We start from the raw sequence: 17,516 nt of genomic DNA, 5'->3' as shown, positions 1-17,516 counted from the left end.
TTTAAGTGGGCCATTTCATAGTGATAAAGCCACATGAACATTTTTATCATTTCTTCTAGATTTGTTGACATACAGTGTAACATTATGTAAATAATTATTTTTCTTTACTTTTCTGTTACAGACTATTGAGTTATAGAATAGAGTTGTTGAGGAAAAATTATTAATTGGAAAAAAACAAAAACAAAAACCCCAAACCCCCAGATCCTGTCTTGCCAGAGGTTAGGGGAAGGTGATGATAAGTCATGGTTGGTTGATAAAGAGTTATTGTTGTGTGCACCTGAAAAATAGGAAGTGAAACTGAAAGTCAGGATGAAAAGTTGTTGCCGCAGAACCGAAGGCTTGGAATGGAGACGATGAACATTGAAGATGTTGGCAATAGTGGAGTTTGGGACAGTCCATGGGAATAAACAGCTGAAGCAGAGTGAAGGACGGATGGAGGTCAAGTTACTGAGAACCGGAGTGATGAGAAGAATTAGAAAAAAATAGATGGAGGAGGATGAACAGAATTAGAAAGATCACTACCTTGCAAGCTCTAAGGAAATCATGGTTTTAGGAAGCAATGAATGGAAACTGAAATTATTGATGGAAACAGTGGCTGTCTCCCAATTATCATTCTTCCCTTGCTAATGTGGGACAGACAGATCTCATGTGCTGCCCACTGTGCTGTCACCGGCAATGCAGAACCCTACCCCAAAACAGTCTGAAGGAAGTTGAACCAGAATGTAATCCAGCCTCTAGATCAACTACCAGCTTATGTAGATCTAAGGGGTAGATTCACATTTCAACTGAAAACACGATTAGCCAAAGCCAGAATGTGGGCAATTCTCCAGGAAAGAAGATGGTGCATTGTCTATAACAATTAAAAGATATGACCCAACCTGGAGAGCTAATATAGGCATACCTCTGAGCTATTGCTGGCAATCGAGATTATGGCCATAAAGGGAGCCACACATTTTTTTTTTTAGTTTTCCAGTGTACATGAAAGTTATATTTAGGAGTTCCCTGGTGGCTAAGTGGTTTAAGGACCTGGTGCTCTCACGTCTGTGGAACGAGCTTGAACCCTGGCCTGGGTATTTCTGATTGCTGCAGTTTTAATTTTAAAGAAAGTGGTGTTTAAAAGAAAAGTTATGAAGTTCCCATTGTAGCTCAGCAGGTTAAGGACCCAACTAGTATCCATGAGGATGTGAATTTAATCCCTGGCCTCCATAAGTGGCTTGGGGATCTGGCATTGCCTTGAGCTGCGGTGTAGGTCACACGTGTGGATTGGATCCTGTGTTGCTGTGGCTGTGGTGTAGGCCGGCAGCTGCAGTTCCAATTTGACCCCTAGACTGGGAACCTCCATATACCACAGGGTGGGCCCTAAAAAGAAAAAAAGTTAAGTTTGCACTATACTGTAGTCTAAAGCATTCTTTCTAAAAAAAAAAAAACCAAAAAAAACCCCCATGTATATACCTTAACTTAAAAATATTTTATTGCTAAAAAATGCTATCCATCATCTGACAACACAGACTTGCCACAAACCTCAATTTGTAAGAAATACAATATGTGAAGAACAATAACACAAGCTATGCCTGTTTATATGTATGTATGGATATGTATTAAAATTTGTTTACGTATAGTTAGTATGCACATAATATGTATATATGTATAAAATGTATGTTAAAGTTTGTTTATCTGAAATTCACTGTATCTAATTATCATGTATCATATTCGCTCAATTTGACAGTGTTGGTCAGTTGCTTACCCATGACACACTTCTGGACCTGAGTCACTTTAGCTAATTATTAACTTCTCAGGGAGTTCCCAGTGCAGCTCTGTGGTTAATGGCCTGACTAGTATCCATGAGGACATGGGTTCGATCCCTGGCTTTGCTCAGAGGTTAAGGATCCTGTGTTGCCGTGAGCTGTGGTAGAGGTTGCAGACGCATCTCGGATCTGGCGTTGCTGTGACTGTGGCATAGGCCAGTGGCTACGGCTCTAGTTTAAGCCCTAGCCTGGGAACCTCCATCTGCTAAGGGTGCGGCCCTAAAAAGACAAAACAAAACAAAATACTTCTCAGGCTCTGGAATGAGCTCATGGTGGGTGAAGGGCCAGACACCACCACGGATGACTCATTATTTTCTCATCCTGCCACTAAAATGTCAGCTACTTGAGGGCAGAGGTTTTGCAGACTTGGTCACTGTTGTATCCCCATCTTTAGAGGAACGTGTGGTGCTTGGCACATTAGTAGGTGTATCATTGATACGCGTCTAGGCAATGAATTATTTTAGTGATGTTATTGCAACTAGAATAAATTATCAATGACAGCGATGATGCTTTTCTTTGCTTTAGAACAAAGCAAACCACAGCCTGCAGACCCACACTAGCTCAATTCTTGTTTTCAGAAGCAAACTTTTACTGGAACAAGGTCACTAATCTATATGTGCTCATTCATTTTTTTTTTTTTTTTTTAAGCTGTGCTCATGGCATATGGAAGTTCCTGGGCCAGGGATGGAATCCAAGCTGCAGGTGCAACCTGCACTTAATGTCAGCCACCATAATGCCAGATCCTTAACCCACTGCACCAGGCTGAGGACTGAGCCCTCGCCACCTCAGAGACAATGCTGGGTCCTTAGCCCACTGTGCCACAAGGGAACTCCTATTCAGATGTTTTCCATTTTGTTCCCAGCAGAACTTCAGAGTTAAATAGTTGTAACAGAGGTAGTATGACCCACAATCCTAAAATACTCTCTGGCCATTTATAGAAACAATGTGCAGATCCTGGCAAAGAAGAATAATAAACATTAGGGAAAAGAATTGCAGCTGCACAGTATCCTGGGCAGGACCTCATTTCACCTTCTCAGCACCAGGGTCACAGCCCACACCTGCCCTGGTTGGACCAGCCCTCATCCTTCTCTCCATCCTTCCTGGTCCTGCTCACGCTGGATACTTCCTCGGGGAATTTCTCCTGTCTACCTGCCCTAAGAAGATGACCTCTCTGGAGCCACCCTTTTTTGTTTGTGCTCTGACCCCTGTTTGAATACATTTGTCTCAAGTATCCACATGGGACTAGTCCCAGGACCTCTGTGGGTACCAAAATTGGAGGATGCTCAATGCTTTATATATAAAGTGGCATAGTACCAGTGGTACCTGCTCTGTCACTTGACACTCCTCCGGGGCTCTGATTCTTTCATCAAGCACAGTTTTGTGCTTCAGCTTGGAGACAGAGCAAGATGGACTTTGAGTTCACAGGTTCATAGTCTGGTAAGAGCCAGAAAAATGAGACCCAGCAAATGCTCGATGAGAAGAATTACGGAGTGGGTGGGGGATGACATGCTAGGTGGGGAAGGAAGACTGGATCTGGAAATGGGGAGATGAAATCTACATGCCTGCGATCTACACCCCAGCCACAGCAACACTGAATCATTAACCCACTGAGCAAGGCCAGGGATCAAACCTGCAACCTCATGGTTCCTAGTCAGATTCATTTCTGCTGTGCCACAACAGGAACTCCTGGGAACACATTTTTGTCGTTTTAAGGCCACACCTACAGCACATGGAAGTTCCCAGAGCTGCGTTGCCAGCCCATGCCACAGCTTGAACAATGCCATATCCTTAACCGACTGAGCAAGGCCAGGGATCACACTTGTATCTTCACAGACACTATGTCAGGTTCTTAACCTGCTAAGCCACAACAGGAACTCCCGGGAAAATACATTTTATAAAAACATGTATGGTAGAGAAAGTATTGGAGTTCCCTTGTGGCACAGCTAAGAGGTTAAGGATCTGGCACTGTGGCTTGGGGGTGGTCACTCTTGTGGTGTGGGTTCAATCCCTGGCCTCTCTGGGCTGTGACATGGAGCCTGAGGTCAAAGTCCTGCACTCACCTCCGCTGGCTCCAGCCCTCAGCCCCCTCCACACCCCTGACCCTGTCCCTCCTGCTCACCCTGAGGAATTCCCTTTTTCTTCTCTGAAAGTGTAGCTCTCTGGAAGATTCCAGCTTAGGTTGCTGTCTTTGAGCTTTGACCCTTGTTTAGATACAATCCTGGGTAAAACTGTGCCTCCTCTGAAGAACAAACACTGCCTCCATTCCTGGAATCAGGTTTTTGAAAACTCTTCAGATGTTTCTTATCATCTTATCAGCACCCTGGGCTGACAGGTGGTGAGAAGGGAGTCAGAATTTGATGTAAGGGCTCTTATCCTAAGGCTCTAGAAAGCAACTCATGGAATCAACCAACCTCTCTCTTTTCGTTTTTCTCTCAAAATCGCAAGGGAGTTCCCCTTGAGGCTCAGCCAGTTAAGTATCCATGAGGACTCAAATTCGATCCCTGGCCTTGCTCAGTGGGTTGAGGATCTGGTGTTGCTGTGAGCTGTGGTGTAGGTCGCAGATGTGGCTTGGATCTGTGTGGCTGTGGCTGTGGTGCAGGCTAGCAGGTGCAGCTCTGATTCGACCCCTGGCCTGGGAACTTCCATATGCCGCAGGAGCAGCCTTAAAAAAAAAAAAAAATTAAAAATGGCAGTATGTTTCACATTGTAAATCAACTCTAATAAAAAAAAACAGCATTATTTTTTGGAGGTCTGTGGTGGGCTAGCAGTTAAAGATCCAGCATTGTCACTGCTGTGGCTCAGGTCCACTGCTATGGGATGGGTTCGATCATTGGCCTGGGAACTTCTGCATGCCACGGGTGTGGCAAAAAACAAAAAAATAAATAAAGCAATATTTTTGGCATCAGTCTCAAAAGAAATAAGAACAAAAATAAACAAGGGGGACCTAATTAAACTTAAAAGCTTTTTCACAGCAAAGGAAATCATCGACAAGAAAAAAAAATAGCGTTTGCCCGACTTCAAGACTAAAGAAAGACCCCAGAGTCAGCAAGAGAGACATCAGTGGTTTAATGGATGGAGGGAGCTACACGTCTGAAGCAAGGTCCTGGAGCGACTCCCCACCGTGTGTGGCTGGTGGAGGGGGGTGGGGGTCTTCGCGTGCCACCTCCTCCCTCCTCCCCCTCCTCCCCCTCCCCCCCGTGCGGCAGGTGGGGGGGATATGGCCAATTACAGGGGGAATTGATGTCTGCTTGGTTCATTAGTTATCAGGGAAACTAGCAGAGGGGCTTCTGGGAAGGTACCATAAATGGCGTAGGCGAACACCTGCTATAAAAAGCAAACACAATGGGGCGGCTCTTGAGACAGGTTAGCGTGGGTGTCTCCAGTGGGCAAGAGAATGAGGGGAAGAAGAAACTGAAATCCTGTTAGGCCACCTCTACCCCTGTAGTATGACAGCTGACAAAAAGGGGACTTGGTGGTGGGGAGAGTACATTGAGAAGAGGGCTGGCCAGTGGGGAGGAACTGGCTTCCGGACCACCGTGAAGCCCAGCGACTGTTCTGAAGCTCCCAGGTGGAGCAGAGGTGCCAGAACCTCAGCACAAGTCAGCAGCTACACAAGGCTGGGGTGCCTTTTTCTTTTCTTTGTTCTGCTTTTTAGGGCCTCACCTGCAGCATATGGAGGTTCCCAGGCTAGGGGTTGAATCAGAGCTGAACCTGTCGACCTCCACCACAGCCACAATAGACCCGAGCTGTGCCTATGACCTCCACCACAGCTCACGGCAACGCGGGATCCTGAACCATCCCCACTGAGCAAGGCCAGAGATAGGACCCACAACCTCATGGCTCCTACTCGGATTCGTTTCCATGACGGTAACTCCCTGTTTTTTCCTTTTTACTGCTGAGAAGTATTTCCTTGAATGGGAATCATTACACATCACAGTACGATGTGACTTTCTGTGTCTAGCGTCTCTGAGTTCTTTGTGATGACAAAAGGCCAAGAGAATTAGAACAGAAGCTTGTGGAGGGAGCTTGGGATTCCGAAATGGGAGAGAGGCAGTATATGTTAGGGTCTTGGCAGCAGCCGAAATGCACCATTTTGTGGCCAAGAGGTTGGTGTGTGAGAGTCTTCAAACTGGTCCATATGCTGAGTTGGAAGGAAGGTCGTGGATGATCTGTATAGACTAGAGATGCTGGAGAGGCAGCATGAGGGTTTCTGGGAGGTGTAGTCGTTTGTCCCCTGGAGGAGCTGATCCGGACTCTGGCCTCAGCTAATGGCCTTCGTTGAGCTTCTCGTTGAGCTTCGTGTGCTGGCTGAAAATCCTTGCATTTGGCTTTCTCAAGTTTCGCTCTACGGTTCTTAAACCAAACCTGATGATAAAAGAGAGGAACAGTGGGTGGATGACTTGGGTGGGGCTCCAGAAGAGTTTTCGTTTTACCCAAGAGCATGGATACTTCTGGGTGAGAACAGCTAGTTCCACCCCTCTGCCCCTTATATCCTATTTGTGGTGCCCCTTTGCCAACGTAGGTCTAGGAAGGAGCAGAAATGAGAGGCTGTGGGGATAGAAAGTAAGGCCAGGATCAGAGCAGCCCCAGTAAGATTAAGGAGAGCCAAGTGGCAACCTCCAGGGGGCGTCCTAGGGCTGGGGGTGCACACTAGGCTCCTGGGCCAAATCTGATTGATGCATCAGCTCTTATTGTATGGCCCATGAGCTGAGAGGTTTTAAATTTTGAAGTGGCTGGGAAAAAGCAAAAACCCAACAGAGGAGTTCCCTGGTGGCTCAGTGGGTTAAGGACCTGGCATTTTCACTGCTGTGGTGCTGGTTCAATCCCCAGCCTGGAAACTTCCCCATGTCCCGGGTGCAGCCACCCCACCCCCCACCCCCCAAAAGAAACCAAAAGCGAAACACAATAAGAATAATACCTTGTGACACACCAATATTCTATGAACTTCAAACATGTGTCCATAAAATTTTATGGAACCGCAGACACACCTGTTTATCTACACGTTGTCACGGCTGCTTTACATTATCACAGCAGAGACAGAATGGCTGACAAATATTTACCATGAGGTCCTTTACAGAAAGAGTTTGCTGACCCTTGCTCTAGGGGTTAGGAGGGAGGATAAGAGGGTAGGGTTGGGGTCTGGGTCTTTGGAGTGTCGGGAAGAGGAGTGGTATCAAGCTTCAGGAATTATTCTGGGGTCCTTCCAGGGGGTGGCTCCGTGAGAGGGGCCTGATTTTCTGACCTGCAGGGCTCTTGGATGCATTTCCATTTTTGAGGCCATTTCTCTCTGAAGGCTGGGCGTGGGGTATGGGTTTGTATTGAAAAATAAGTTCATATCCGCCAATTGTTTCTTCGTGAACACAGTTCGTTTCCTGTGTGGATGGCTCTGGCACTTTTCTAGGAAGGAGAGACAGGCACAAATGAGATGCTAAGACAATTCCATTCTCAAAACCCTGAGCTTCCCCTCCCTCTCCACAGAAGTCAAGTTTACCTGTCAAGTGACTGAGAGTCCCAGATATTTACAGGCGGTGTGGATGACTTGGCTGCTGGTTTCCTTAAAGCCTTGTCTTTTTTTTTTTTTTTTCAATTTCAATTTTTATTTTTTTATGGCTGCACCCATGGTATATGGAAGTTCCTGGGCTGGGGATTGAGTCTGTGACTTACAGTGTGGCTCTGGCAATGCCAGATACTTTAACCCATTGGGCTGAGCTGGGGATCGAACCTGTACCTCCACAGCAACCCGAGCTGCTGCAGTTAGGTTCTTAACCCACTGCTCCACAGAGGGAACTCCCCTATCAAGCCTCATCTTGTCAGTTTCTACTCCATATACCCACCATAGGAAAAGGTTGTTTATTTATTTATTTTGGCCCCACCTGAGGTATGCAGAAGTTCCTGGGCCGGGGATCGAACCCACGCCACAGCAGTCATCACACCAGGTTCTTAACTGCTAGGCCACCAGGGAACTCCTAGGAGAGGGTTGTTTATCTATGGATCCCCTAAGTGTCAACATTTGATTCAATTTTTGTGTGTGTGGAGATAGTCAACTCAATCCAATGTGAGATGCACGTGATTTTATCCTTGTCATTCATTCAACTTTCACCAAATAACCTTTTTTTTTTTTTTTTTTTTCACTTTTTAGGGCTGTACCTGTGGCACACGGAGGTTGCCAGGCTAGGGGTCAAATTGGAGCTGTCGCTGCCAACCTACACCATGACCACAGCAATGCCAGATCTGAGCCACGTCTATAGTGCTCATGGCAACGCCGGATCCTTAACCCACTGAGCAAGGCCAGGGATTGAACCCGCATCCTCATGGATACTAGTCGGGTTTTGTTAACTGCTGAATCATGAAGGGAACTCCCACCAAATAACTTTTATTGAGTATAGATGGGTATTTTTTTAGGAACACAGTGATGAAATAGAAAAATAAAATCTCTGCTCTCTCAAACTCATAGAATGTGCAACACCAGAATGAACCCTGATGTAAGCTGTGGATTTGGGGTGATAGTGACCTACCAATATCGGGTCACCAGTGGTAAGCCATCTAGTGTGGGGGCTGTTCCTGGGAGCAGCTTTGCTTGTGCGGGGCAGGAGGTGTAAGTGAGACAGCAGTGAGTGATGGCTTGAAGCGAGATCTTAATTCTCTAGTTAGGAAATGAACCTGGGCAGCCTGGGTGAAAACCAGAAATCTTAGCCTCTAGACTAGCTAGAGGCTAAAAGCAGAATGGCCCTGATTCTTGCCCCCTGTTGAAAGAAAGAATATTTCAAGGAGGCAAAGACTGTAAAAACAGGTATAAAGCTTATTGTTAGAAACACAGTACAACACGTGGGCGAGCACGCAGAGAAGTCGTCTATTGATCTAAGGCAGAAGCAAAGCAATAACAGCCCCCCAAAGGAACGAGGGTGTGGATGCCTCCCTGAATGAAGAGAGATGGTTTAAACCTGCCCTTAGATGGGGCAGATCTTCCAGGTCTTTGTCTCCCTCTGGCCAATTATCTTGTTTTATCTTTCACACCTGACCAGACCCGGGGCCCCTCCCCTACCCGCGTGCGCATCTTTTGGCCAAGACGAATCCAAAGCAAGGCATAGTGGGAGGGTTAGCCAGACTTATTATGGGCAGGCGCCCCCTCCCTTTCTGACCCAGTGGTGTCTGTCTGCGCAGGTGAAGTTGGGGGTCTCCCTGACCCCAAGGACAGGATGTATGTGACCTCTTGGTCTTTCATCCAAGCAGGGCTTAGCCCCTCATTTGGTCCTGTTATTACCTTTGTTTAAGGGTTCACAGAAGACAAGTAAGTTATTTGCCTTGTGCCTGTAGTTATTTCTATCCTGAAGTATAGAGAGATGGCTGCCTGTAAATATTTATTCCAGAGCCCACCTATTTGCTGCCTCGGGAAGTGTGAACAGGAGGCAGGCTGTAAATGTCTATCCTGGACCTCACTATCAACCAATAAGAATCGTGTATGAGCTGACCACAGACCCTGGGATGCCCCTCCCTCACCTGGCCTTTAAAAATGCTTTGCTGGAGTTCCCGTCATGGCTCAGTGGAAACAAATCTGATTAGCATCCATGAAGATGTGGGTTCAATCCCTGGCCTCGCTCAGTGGGTTAAGGATCCGGCGTTGCCCTGAGCTGTGGTCTAGGTCACAGATGCGGGCTGGGAGGGATCCAGCATTGCTGTGGCTCTGGTGTAGACCACTGGCTACAGCTCCGATGCCACCCTTAGCCTTGGAACCTCCATATGCCTTGGGTGCAGGTCCTAAAAAAGGCTTTGCTAAGGAAATTGAACCTGGGCAGCCTGAGTGAAAACTGTGGCGCAGTGGGTTAAGAAGCCGACTGGCTCACGTTGCTGCAGAGGCACAGAGGTTCTCTCTCTGGCCTGGGAACTTCCATATGCTGTGGGTGCAGCCATAACAAATAAAATGCTTTGCTGAAACCCACCAAGGAGTTCAGGCTTTTTGGGCTCTCGCTGTCCTGGATTTCTTATACAGAGCCTTACAATAAACACTTCCCTGCAACTGGGTGTGAGAGAGGGCAAACAGACCCGGGTTTGGTTCACTAACACTAAGTAATTTCTAGAAGGAAAAAAAATAGGGAAGGGGGTGGGAATTTGAGCAGGGGGTTTTAGTTTTAATACCTACCTGATGAGTAAAGCTCTGATTGACTGGAGTGAGCAAGGCCTACACATTTGGAAAAACATATTAAACTGTGTATGTAAGATGGGTAGACTTTATTGTAAATAAATTACACATCCACAAAGTGGATTTTTTTTTGGGGGGGTGCGCACCTGCGGCATATGGATGTTCCTGGGCTAGGGGTTGAATCGGAGATACAGCTGCTGGCCTACACTGCAGCCACAGCCACACAGGATCCAAGCGTGTCTTCGACCTACACCATAGCTCACGGCAATGCTGGATCCTTAACCCATAGAGCGAGCCAGGGATCGAACCCACATCCTCATGGATCCTAGTCGGGTTCGTTAATCCCTGAGCTAAAGGGAACTCAGGGATTTTTTTTTTTTTTTAAGCTGAAAAAGAAAATCTTAGCAGATTAGGGAGTAAAGCATCTTGCCTTACTTTGTTAAAGTTACATCCCCCATCCCTCTGGGAAACACTCAATGGAAAAACATTATGTGCATGTCACTTGGAATCAGGAACATGGAAAGGATGTTTACAAGCATGGTGACAAATGTAATCTTGTTCTGCTCTAAGGGAAGAAAAAAATGTGTCAGATCATAAGGGAAAAAATAAAACTGATTGATTCTTTTTTTTTTTTTTTTTTTTTAATTTTACGGCATATGGAAATTCCCAAGACAGGGGTTGAATCTGAGCTGCAGCTGTGGCAACGCCAGTTCATTTAACCCACTGTGCTGGGCTGGGGATTGATCCCGCACCTCCCCAGCAGCTTGAGGCCCTGCAGTTGGGTTCTTAACCCACCCACAGTGGGAACTCCTAAAACTGATTCTGCGTGGATGGTAAGGTTATTTCCTCTACTAGCCATATTCAGCTAGAAATAAAATTGAAAAAAAAAAAAAAAAAAAGAAGAGACATTTACCAAAGCAACCCAAACTCCAAGATAACTCTGCATTAAGTTCATTAGGAATATTAGACCTTGGGGACATAACGAGAAAGCCACAACTTAAAACTATTAGAGGACGTTTTTGGGAAATATCTTTATGACACCTGGGGGGCAGGATTTTGAAATTAAGATGTAGACTGAGCAAACCCTTAAATATGAATACATTTAACTACATTATAATTTCATTATTTAATATTATCAAAAGATTCTTTAAAGGAATAAAAAAAAAACCCTTAAATTCATTGAGTAATATTAAAAAAAAAAGTTAGAACTCAAAGCCTCTGCCCAAGAATTATCAAACCTTTATCGCCCCACCCATCTCACTGTAATGCCCCCGCCCCCACCTTGAGCAACCTGGCCCACTCCTTCCTGACCCCTGTTAGGAAAGCCATGTGGCCCTCTCCTCACTTCCCTCCTATAGGGGAGATACAGGCCCCGGAACAAACAGGAAGCTTATCTGAAGAACCCATTTTTCCCCAAGCAATCAGCAGGTCAGCAGACCTCTGACCTCTCCTCTCTTCCTGGGTTATAAAAACAGAGACAGGACATGGGGCCAGGGTCATCTCTCCCTGATTTATCAGAAAGTTGTCCCTTGTTGCACTAGCAGCAGCTTTTATCTCAATAAACTTTCTTTTGAAAAACAAACAAACCCTTAAAATGCATAGATTTTATTGTAAACAATGTAATCTGTAAAACAGAGACTTCTAATCATTACCACTTCAAAAGATCTTAATGGTTGAATCAGATAATGCCTGAAGTGGTTTAGCACAAGCCCTGAAATCAAGAAAAATATTCCATAAAATGATGAGCTTTCCAAATTTCCAGAAATCCCAACAGATTTCTTGGTTGAGCCTACATTCTATTACTTAATCATCCTAACAGGACCAGAGCCCCCACCCTCAAGAAGCAGAGGAATGATGACAATTAGCAAGGAGAAGATTTGGAATTCAAACCCAGACTTGGGGTTTCCTTTGATTGGGTTTGGCTTCAGATGACAGCTACTAAGCAGCATCTACAGCATCATTATCAGCTGCTCTCCACTTCTCACTCTTTTCCATCCATGCTCACTGCCCTGGCTTACCTTTTGAAAGGTTCCCTGGGTTTGACATCCTGTCACCTAGCTCTGCTTCCATGCTCTGGTCCAGTGACAGAACCGGCCAAGGTGGCCTAGAGACTTAAATACCTCTCTTGAAGCCACACCCTAGACCCACCCACTCCAGTCTTTCATCACCAGTCCACTAATCTGATCCTTGAGCCTTCTGGATCTTTTCCCATATCTGTCATTAACATGGTATTTATTGAGTATAGACTAGCTTTCCTTTTCAAGGTGGAATCCACAAACCAGCCTTATGGCATTACCTGGAAGCTTGTTAAAATGCAGCGCTTCCAGAGTTCCCATTGTGGCTCAGTAGTTGACGAATCCGACTGGCATCCATGAGGATGCAGTTTTGATCCCTGGCCTTGCTCAGTGGGTTGGGTGTCTGGCACTGCTGTGGCTGCAGTGTAGGCCGGGAGCTGCAGCTCCGATTTGACCCCTAGCCTCCATACGCTGCGGGTGTGGCCCTGAAAGGACAAAAGCCAAAAAAAAAAAAAAAGCAAAAAAAAAAAAAGCAGAACTTCTGCATACTGCTCAAAGAGTACACACTTTCAGCTTTAAGCTTAACAAGTTCTGTGGATGTTATGTACAGCCATGAAGATTGTAGCCAATGATTATAGCCAATGATACCAGGGCTGACAGTTAAGGCAGCCCTGGTGATCCAGTACCCAATATGGCTTAATCTCTTTGCCCTGACTTTCACCATTGTGGCTCAGGAACATGCCTGGCACTGTGCAAGATTTGACTACTTGTTGAATGGGAGGAACAGAAGGACCTAAACTCTATCTATCTGTCTGTCTGTCTATCTACCTATCTATCATTTGTCTAATTATCTTTTATCTATCTACCTACCTATTTTCTATCTATCTATCTATCATCTATTTTTATGGCTTCACCCTTGGCATATGGAAGTTCCTGGGCCAGGGATTGAATCCAAGACAAAGCTGCAACTTGGGAGTTCCTGTCGTGGCTCAGTGGTTAATGAATCTGACTAGGAACCATGAGGTTGCAGGCTTGCAATAAGCTTTGGTGGAGGTCGTAGACGTGGCTCAGATCCCGCGTTGCTCTGGCGTAGGCTAGCAGCTGTAGCTCCGATTTGACCCCTAGCCTGGGAACCTCCATATGCCATGGGTGCAGTCCTAGAAAATACAAAAATACAAAAAAAAAAAAAAAAAAAAAAAAAAAAAAAGCTGCAACCTGTGACACACCTGTGCTGGGCTGAGGATCAAACCCACAACTCTGCAGCAACCTGAGCCACTGCAGTCGGATTCTTAACACATTGCACCACAGTGGGAACTTTAGGATCTAGACTTTTAAAATTAAATATCCCAGACATGCCTACCTAAGTCTGAAAAAGCCCATCTCAAGGATAAGCCTGAGAGAAAAAGAAGATGACATGAATGAATGTGTGTCTTAGTGGTGGTTTTAAACCATCTCTGAATATTATGAGCCTCAGGGGAGTTTTAAAAAAAATGCCTGGGACTCCACCCCAGAGTCATCAGCTCTGTGAGTGTGGCCCAGGCATAAGGATTTGAACGCAATCCTCAGGTGATTCTAGAACCAGTATGTTGATAACTAGCTCGCTTTATCACCATCTTTAGAAGGATCGAATTGGTATACCCCTGTAGAGTACAGGGATTTATAATCAATAACCTATAAGGGAAAAGTATCTGAAAAAAAAATAGGTAAGAGACATATGTATAACTGAATCACTTTGCAGTACACTTGAAACTAACCTAACATTGTAAATGAACTATCCTGCAATTAAAGAAAGATTGCATAGACGGCATCTACTGTCCATTTTGGGTGAAGGAGTGTTTAAGCAATGTTAAATCTTCTGAAATAGAATGTCCATTTGTTCAAAACTTCTTTAACTTTGCATAGCATTTTTTTTTTTTTAACATCTGAACTTGTGGCACATAGAAGTCCCCAGGCTAGGGGTCAAATTGGAGCTGCAGCTGAGGCCTCCGGCACAGCCACAGCCACACCAGATCCAAGCAGCATCTGTGACCTATGCTGCAACTGGCAGCAATGCACCCATCCATCTCCATCCCTTTGCACTGCCTTATCTTTCTTCAGCGTATTTATCACTTCTTGGCATTCAGTGATATATCTCTTTGTTGTCTTTTCCTAGAATGTAAGGCCTATGAAGTCAGGGTCCTTTTTTTCCCCATTGAATTCACTTTTTTATTCAACAGATATTAAGTGACTAACGATACTAGTCACTCTTACTAAAGAAGACAAACACATGAGTTTATAGTGCAGGGAGATTACATCATTTTTATGGTGGAATGAAACTAAGGGGCACTGAAATGTTTTAAGCTGACTCAAGCAATCCATCAATGGCCTGATTCTTTTGATCTTCAGTAATACAGAAGTTCCTGGGTCAGGGGTCAAATCCAAGCCGAAATTGAGACCTCAGCCACAGCTGCGCAAATACCAGATCCGTAACTCACTGCACCATGGCAGGAACTCCATATTGAGCTGCTTATGTCTAGTGTCTGGGGATATAGGGATGAACCCAAATCACTGATCTCACGGAGGCTGTTTTTCCCCTGAAGGGGCAAACTAAAAATAAGTTAGTAAGCATATGCATATTAATATTTTTCAACAGTGAGGCATGATGAAGAGCGCAAAGCAGAACAAAGTTAGGAATGTCTAGTAGGCAGTGTGGGTCAGGGCAGTGTTCTGGTTATGCTGATCAAGGAGTGATTCACAGGAGAGATTAGAACATGGAGAATGAGTTCCTGCACTACAGACTAGGTCCTAACCTTTCCCCAAATAACTGGTACCCAAGAGACCACCTAAGATGACTCCACCTGGAAAGTTTCCCCTAATTCATTTATTGGGTGCCATGAAGGCTGCTGGTGTTGAGTGGACCCAGAGCAAGATCAAGCCACGCAGCATGGGGAGGCTGGTGGTACCATCCCCCCGACACTTGGAACATATTCCAGCAGTTCCAGTGGTGTCTAGTGGTATCTGTGGTGATGAGGATGCTCTGAAGAGTTTCTAGCAAGCTGAGTCACAGGGCAAATTCTAGATTTCTGAGGTATAGCCATGCCTTCTGTGACAGAGGACTACTTGCTCTTCCAAAAGAACTCCTGGTATGCTACTGAATCCTATAGCACTTGAGCACTTGAACATGGGACATCAAGGGACCATGCAGGCAGATATGTCCATCATGATTTTGGTGATCCTCCAAAGATAATATTGGATGGGGGCAGCAGGAATTTAGTACACAATGAAAGAAGTACATTCAGGAATAGCGCTAAGCAAGTCCAGAGGGCACATGGAAGTGACCTGAAGAGTTGGCATCAGACTCCATGCCATATCCTACATTTGCTTTGATGTTGCTTCTTCAGCTCACACTTGTGGTTATAGGAGAGTTATAAGGATAAAACTCCAGCCTGGCTCACAGATGGGTCCAGTCAACATGTTGGCGATAGTTGAAGGTGAACTGCAGTTGCATCACAGCCCTTCTCAGAGGTGGCCTATGGTCATTAGCAATAGGATATTATCTCAGTGTCCAGGGCTGTGAGCAGCATCCATTGTTTCCCACTTTGTCTGATGAGAGATGTGGCATGATGGTGAATAGGAAATTGCAAAACTACAGCCCAATAAAAGAAGAGTGAAATATCACCAAGGGAGATAGTGAAAGAAGGACTCAGGAGGATCAGAAATTTTTGATACCTGGTATCAAATTTTATTAGTAATTCTGAGGATACAGAAAATTGCAAGACACAGGCAGAGCACCATGAAGTCTGAGACAACCATCACAATTCCTCAAGCTCTTCCTGTTACATTAGAATGATCCTTGGGCCTGATTTAAAATATGAGGTCTTCATTTAAGTGATGAATGTGGGGGCCTCACTTAAACTAAGAGAGTTTCCTTTGATCAATAACTTGCTCTCCCCTCTTCCCCCTCCATCATTCTCTGATCATTAAATAACCAATACTGACATTTTACAGTGCTTCCTGCTCCATAAATCCATAAATTCCAGCTTCGTTAAATATAAACCATCCTGAAAGTCCAGGCATATCCTGTTACAAGCATTTCAGAGATAAGGATGTCTCATAAATAGTGTGAGGTGATCTAATTGGTACATTCATAAAGAGGTTTGGCCAAGTCATTGCCCTCAGGTATCACCAGGATAAGAAGGATGAATTATAGATCATCTGCTACCTCTTTCCTTTTTTAGCAACCTAGGATTCAGATCTCTCAGAAATGACAGCCTGAGTCACTCTACCAGACAAATGACTTTGGTCAAATACAGTCCTGCTCCCTCCTGGGAGAATCTGGAAGGTATGATGGTCTTGAGACCAAGTAGCAGTGGGGACTGTGGCTTAATCCACTAACCATATTGCATTAAGAGGTTTATAGAGATTGTGGCTCCTCCTTAAAGACTCAGTGGTGGAGTTCCCATGGTGGCTCAGTGGGAAGGAATGTGACTAGTATCCATGAGGGTCCATGTTTGATTCCTGGCCTTGCTCAGTGGGTTAAGGATCCAGCGTTGCTGTGAGCTGTGGTGTAGGTCGCACATGCAACTTGGATTTCACATTGCTGTGGTTGTGGTGTAGGCCGGCAGATGTGCCTCCAATTTGACCCCAAGCCTGGGAACTTGCATATGCTTCAGGTGTGGCCCTAAGAAGCAAAAAAAAAAAAAAAAAAAAAAAAAAGACTCAGTGGCTAGGTGGACTTAGTGTAGACATGTAATGTAAGAAGTGTGAAAATTGTGCGGTAGCAGGTGTCAAGATCACATCCCTTTGGAACACTGCTAATTTCAGTCTGAGCTTCAGTGTACAATCTCATGCAAACACAGATTCCCTTACTCTGCCATAATCCTATTTCAAGCAGGTGCCATGTATCCTGCATTCTACCCCAGAGTTTTTTCTGATGTTGCTCACCGCATATAAAATAACCCAGAATTTTAGGAAGTCAATGTCTCTGATGGAAACCCCCAGGAAACGGGGTGAAATTTGGTACAAAAATGCCCCAGCTCCCCATCTTTCTGGCAGGGGATTTAGGAGGCATCATATGTGCTCGTTGGTGGATTTCAAAGGAATCAGCACTCCACAGTTTTTTTTTTTATTATTCAAATGAATTTATCACATCTGTGGTTGTATAATGATCATCACAATCCAATTTCACAGGATTTCCATCCCACAACCCAGGCACATCCCCCAACCCCCCAAACTGTCTCCTCTGGGGACCATAAGTTTTTCAATGTCTGTGAGTCAGCATCTGTTCAGCAAAGAGGTTCAGTCTGTCCTTTTTTCAGATTCCACCTGTCAGTGAAAGCATTTGATGTTGGTGTCTCATTGTATGGCTGACTTCACTTAGCATGATCATTTCTAGGTCCATGCATGTTGCTAAAAATGCCGGTATTTCATTCCTTTTAATGGCTGAGTAATATTCCATCGTGTATATGTAGCACACCTTCTTGATCTACTCCTCTGTCAATGGACACTTAGGTTGTTTCCATGTCTTGGCTGTTGCAAATAGTGCTGCAGTGAACATCGGAGTACATGTGTCTTTGCGAG

At 45.1% G+C, this 17,516-nt stretch overlaps 2 protein-coding genes across 3 annotated transcripts in view; one reads left to right on the top strand and one right to left on the bottom strand.

Annotated features, from left to right (window-relative positions):
• Window positions 1-5,085: 5,085 nt before the first annotated feature.
• Window positions 5,086-17,516, top strand: part of LOC100628233 (cationic amino acid transporter 3-like) — a 31,014-nt gene continuing 18,583 nt past the window's right edge. The window contains exon 1 of one of the 2 annotated variants that reach the window (XM_003356046.5): window positions 5,086-5,672. In XM_003356046.5, the coding sequence (XP_003356094.4) occupies window positions 5,667-5,672 (6 nt within the window). In that variant the 5' untranslated portion in view covers window positions 5,086-5,666. The remainder of the gene's footprint in view (window positions 5,673-17,516) is intronic. The other variant, XM_084961890.1, reaches the window with a different exon arrangement.
• On the bottom strand, window positions 5,669-12,022 carry DPRX (divergent-paired related homeobox). Its single transcript, XM_013998736.3, has 3 exons — window positions 11,961-12,022; window positions 7,048-7,202; window positions 5,669-6,170 (listed from the first exon to the last, which is right to left on the bottom strand). The coding sequence occupies exons 1-3, from the start codon at window positions 12,010-12,012 to the stop codon at window positions 5,763-5,765; spliced, it is 615 nt and encodes a 204-aa protein (XP_013854190.1). The 5' UTR covers window positions 12,013-12,022; the 3' UTR covers window positions 5,669-5,762.

This window comes from Sus scrofa, chromosome 6 (genome assembly GCF_054392235.1).
Source record: "Sus scrofa isolate SSC_HxYL_T2T_F1_AM1 chromosome 6, Sscrofa_HxYL_maternal_Yorkshire_Landrace_v2.0, whole genome shotgun sequence".
NCBI classification, from domain to species: domain Eukaryota; kingdom Metazoa; phylum Chordata; class Mammalia; order Artiodactyla; family Suidae; genus Sus; species Sus scrofa.
The sequence above is the reverse complement of the archived record's forward strand: the minus strand, read 5'-3'. Positions and strand labels throughout refer to the sequence as shown.

Bases quoted from the DNA above. Each gene is read 5' to 3' on its own strand.
- DPRX (XM_013998736.3), bottom strand. From the start codon at position 12,012: ATGGAAGCAGAGCTAGGTGACAGGATGTCAAACCCAGGGAACCTTTCA. The intron at 7,203-11,960 runs GTAAGCCAGGGC...TCTCCTTCCTAG, and splicing joins CCCAGGGAACCTTTCAAAAG to AAAAGTGCCAGAGCCATCCA. The intron at 6,171-7,047 runs GTCAGAAAATCA...TTTTATCATCAG, and splicing joins TGCATCCAAGAGCCCTGCAG to GTTTGGTTTAAGAACCGTAG.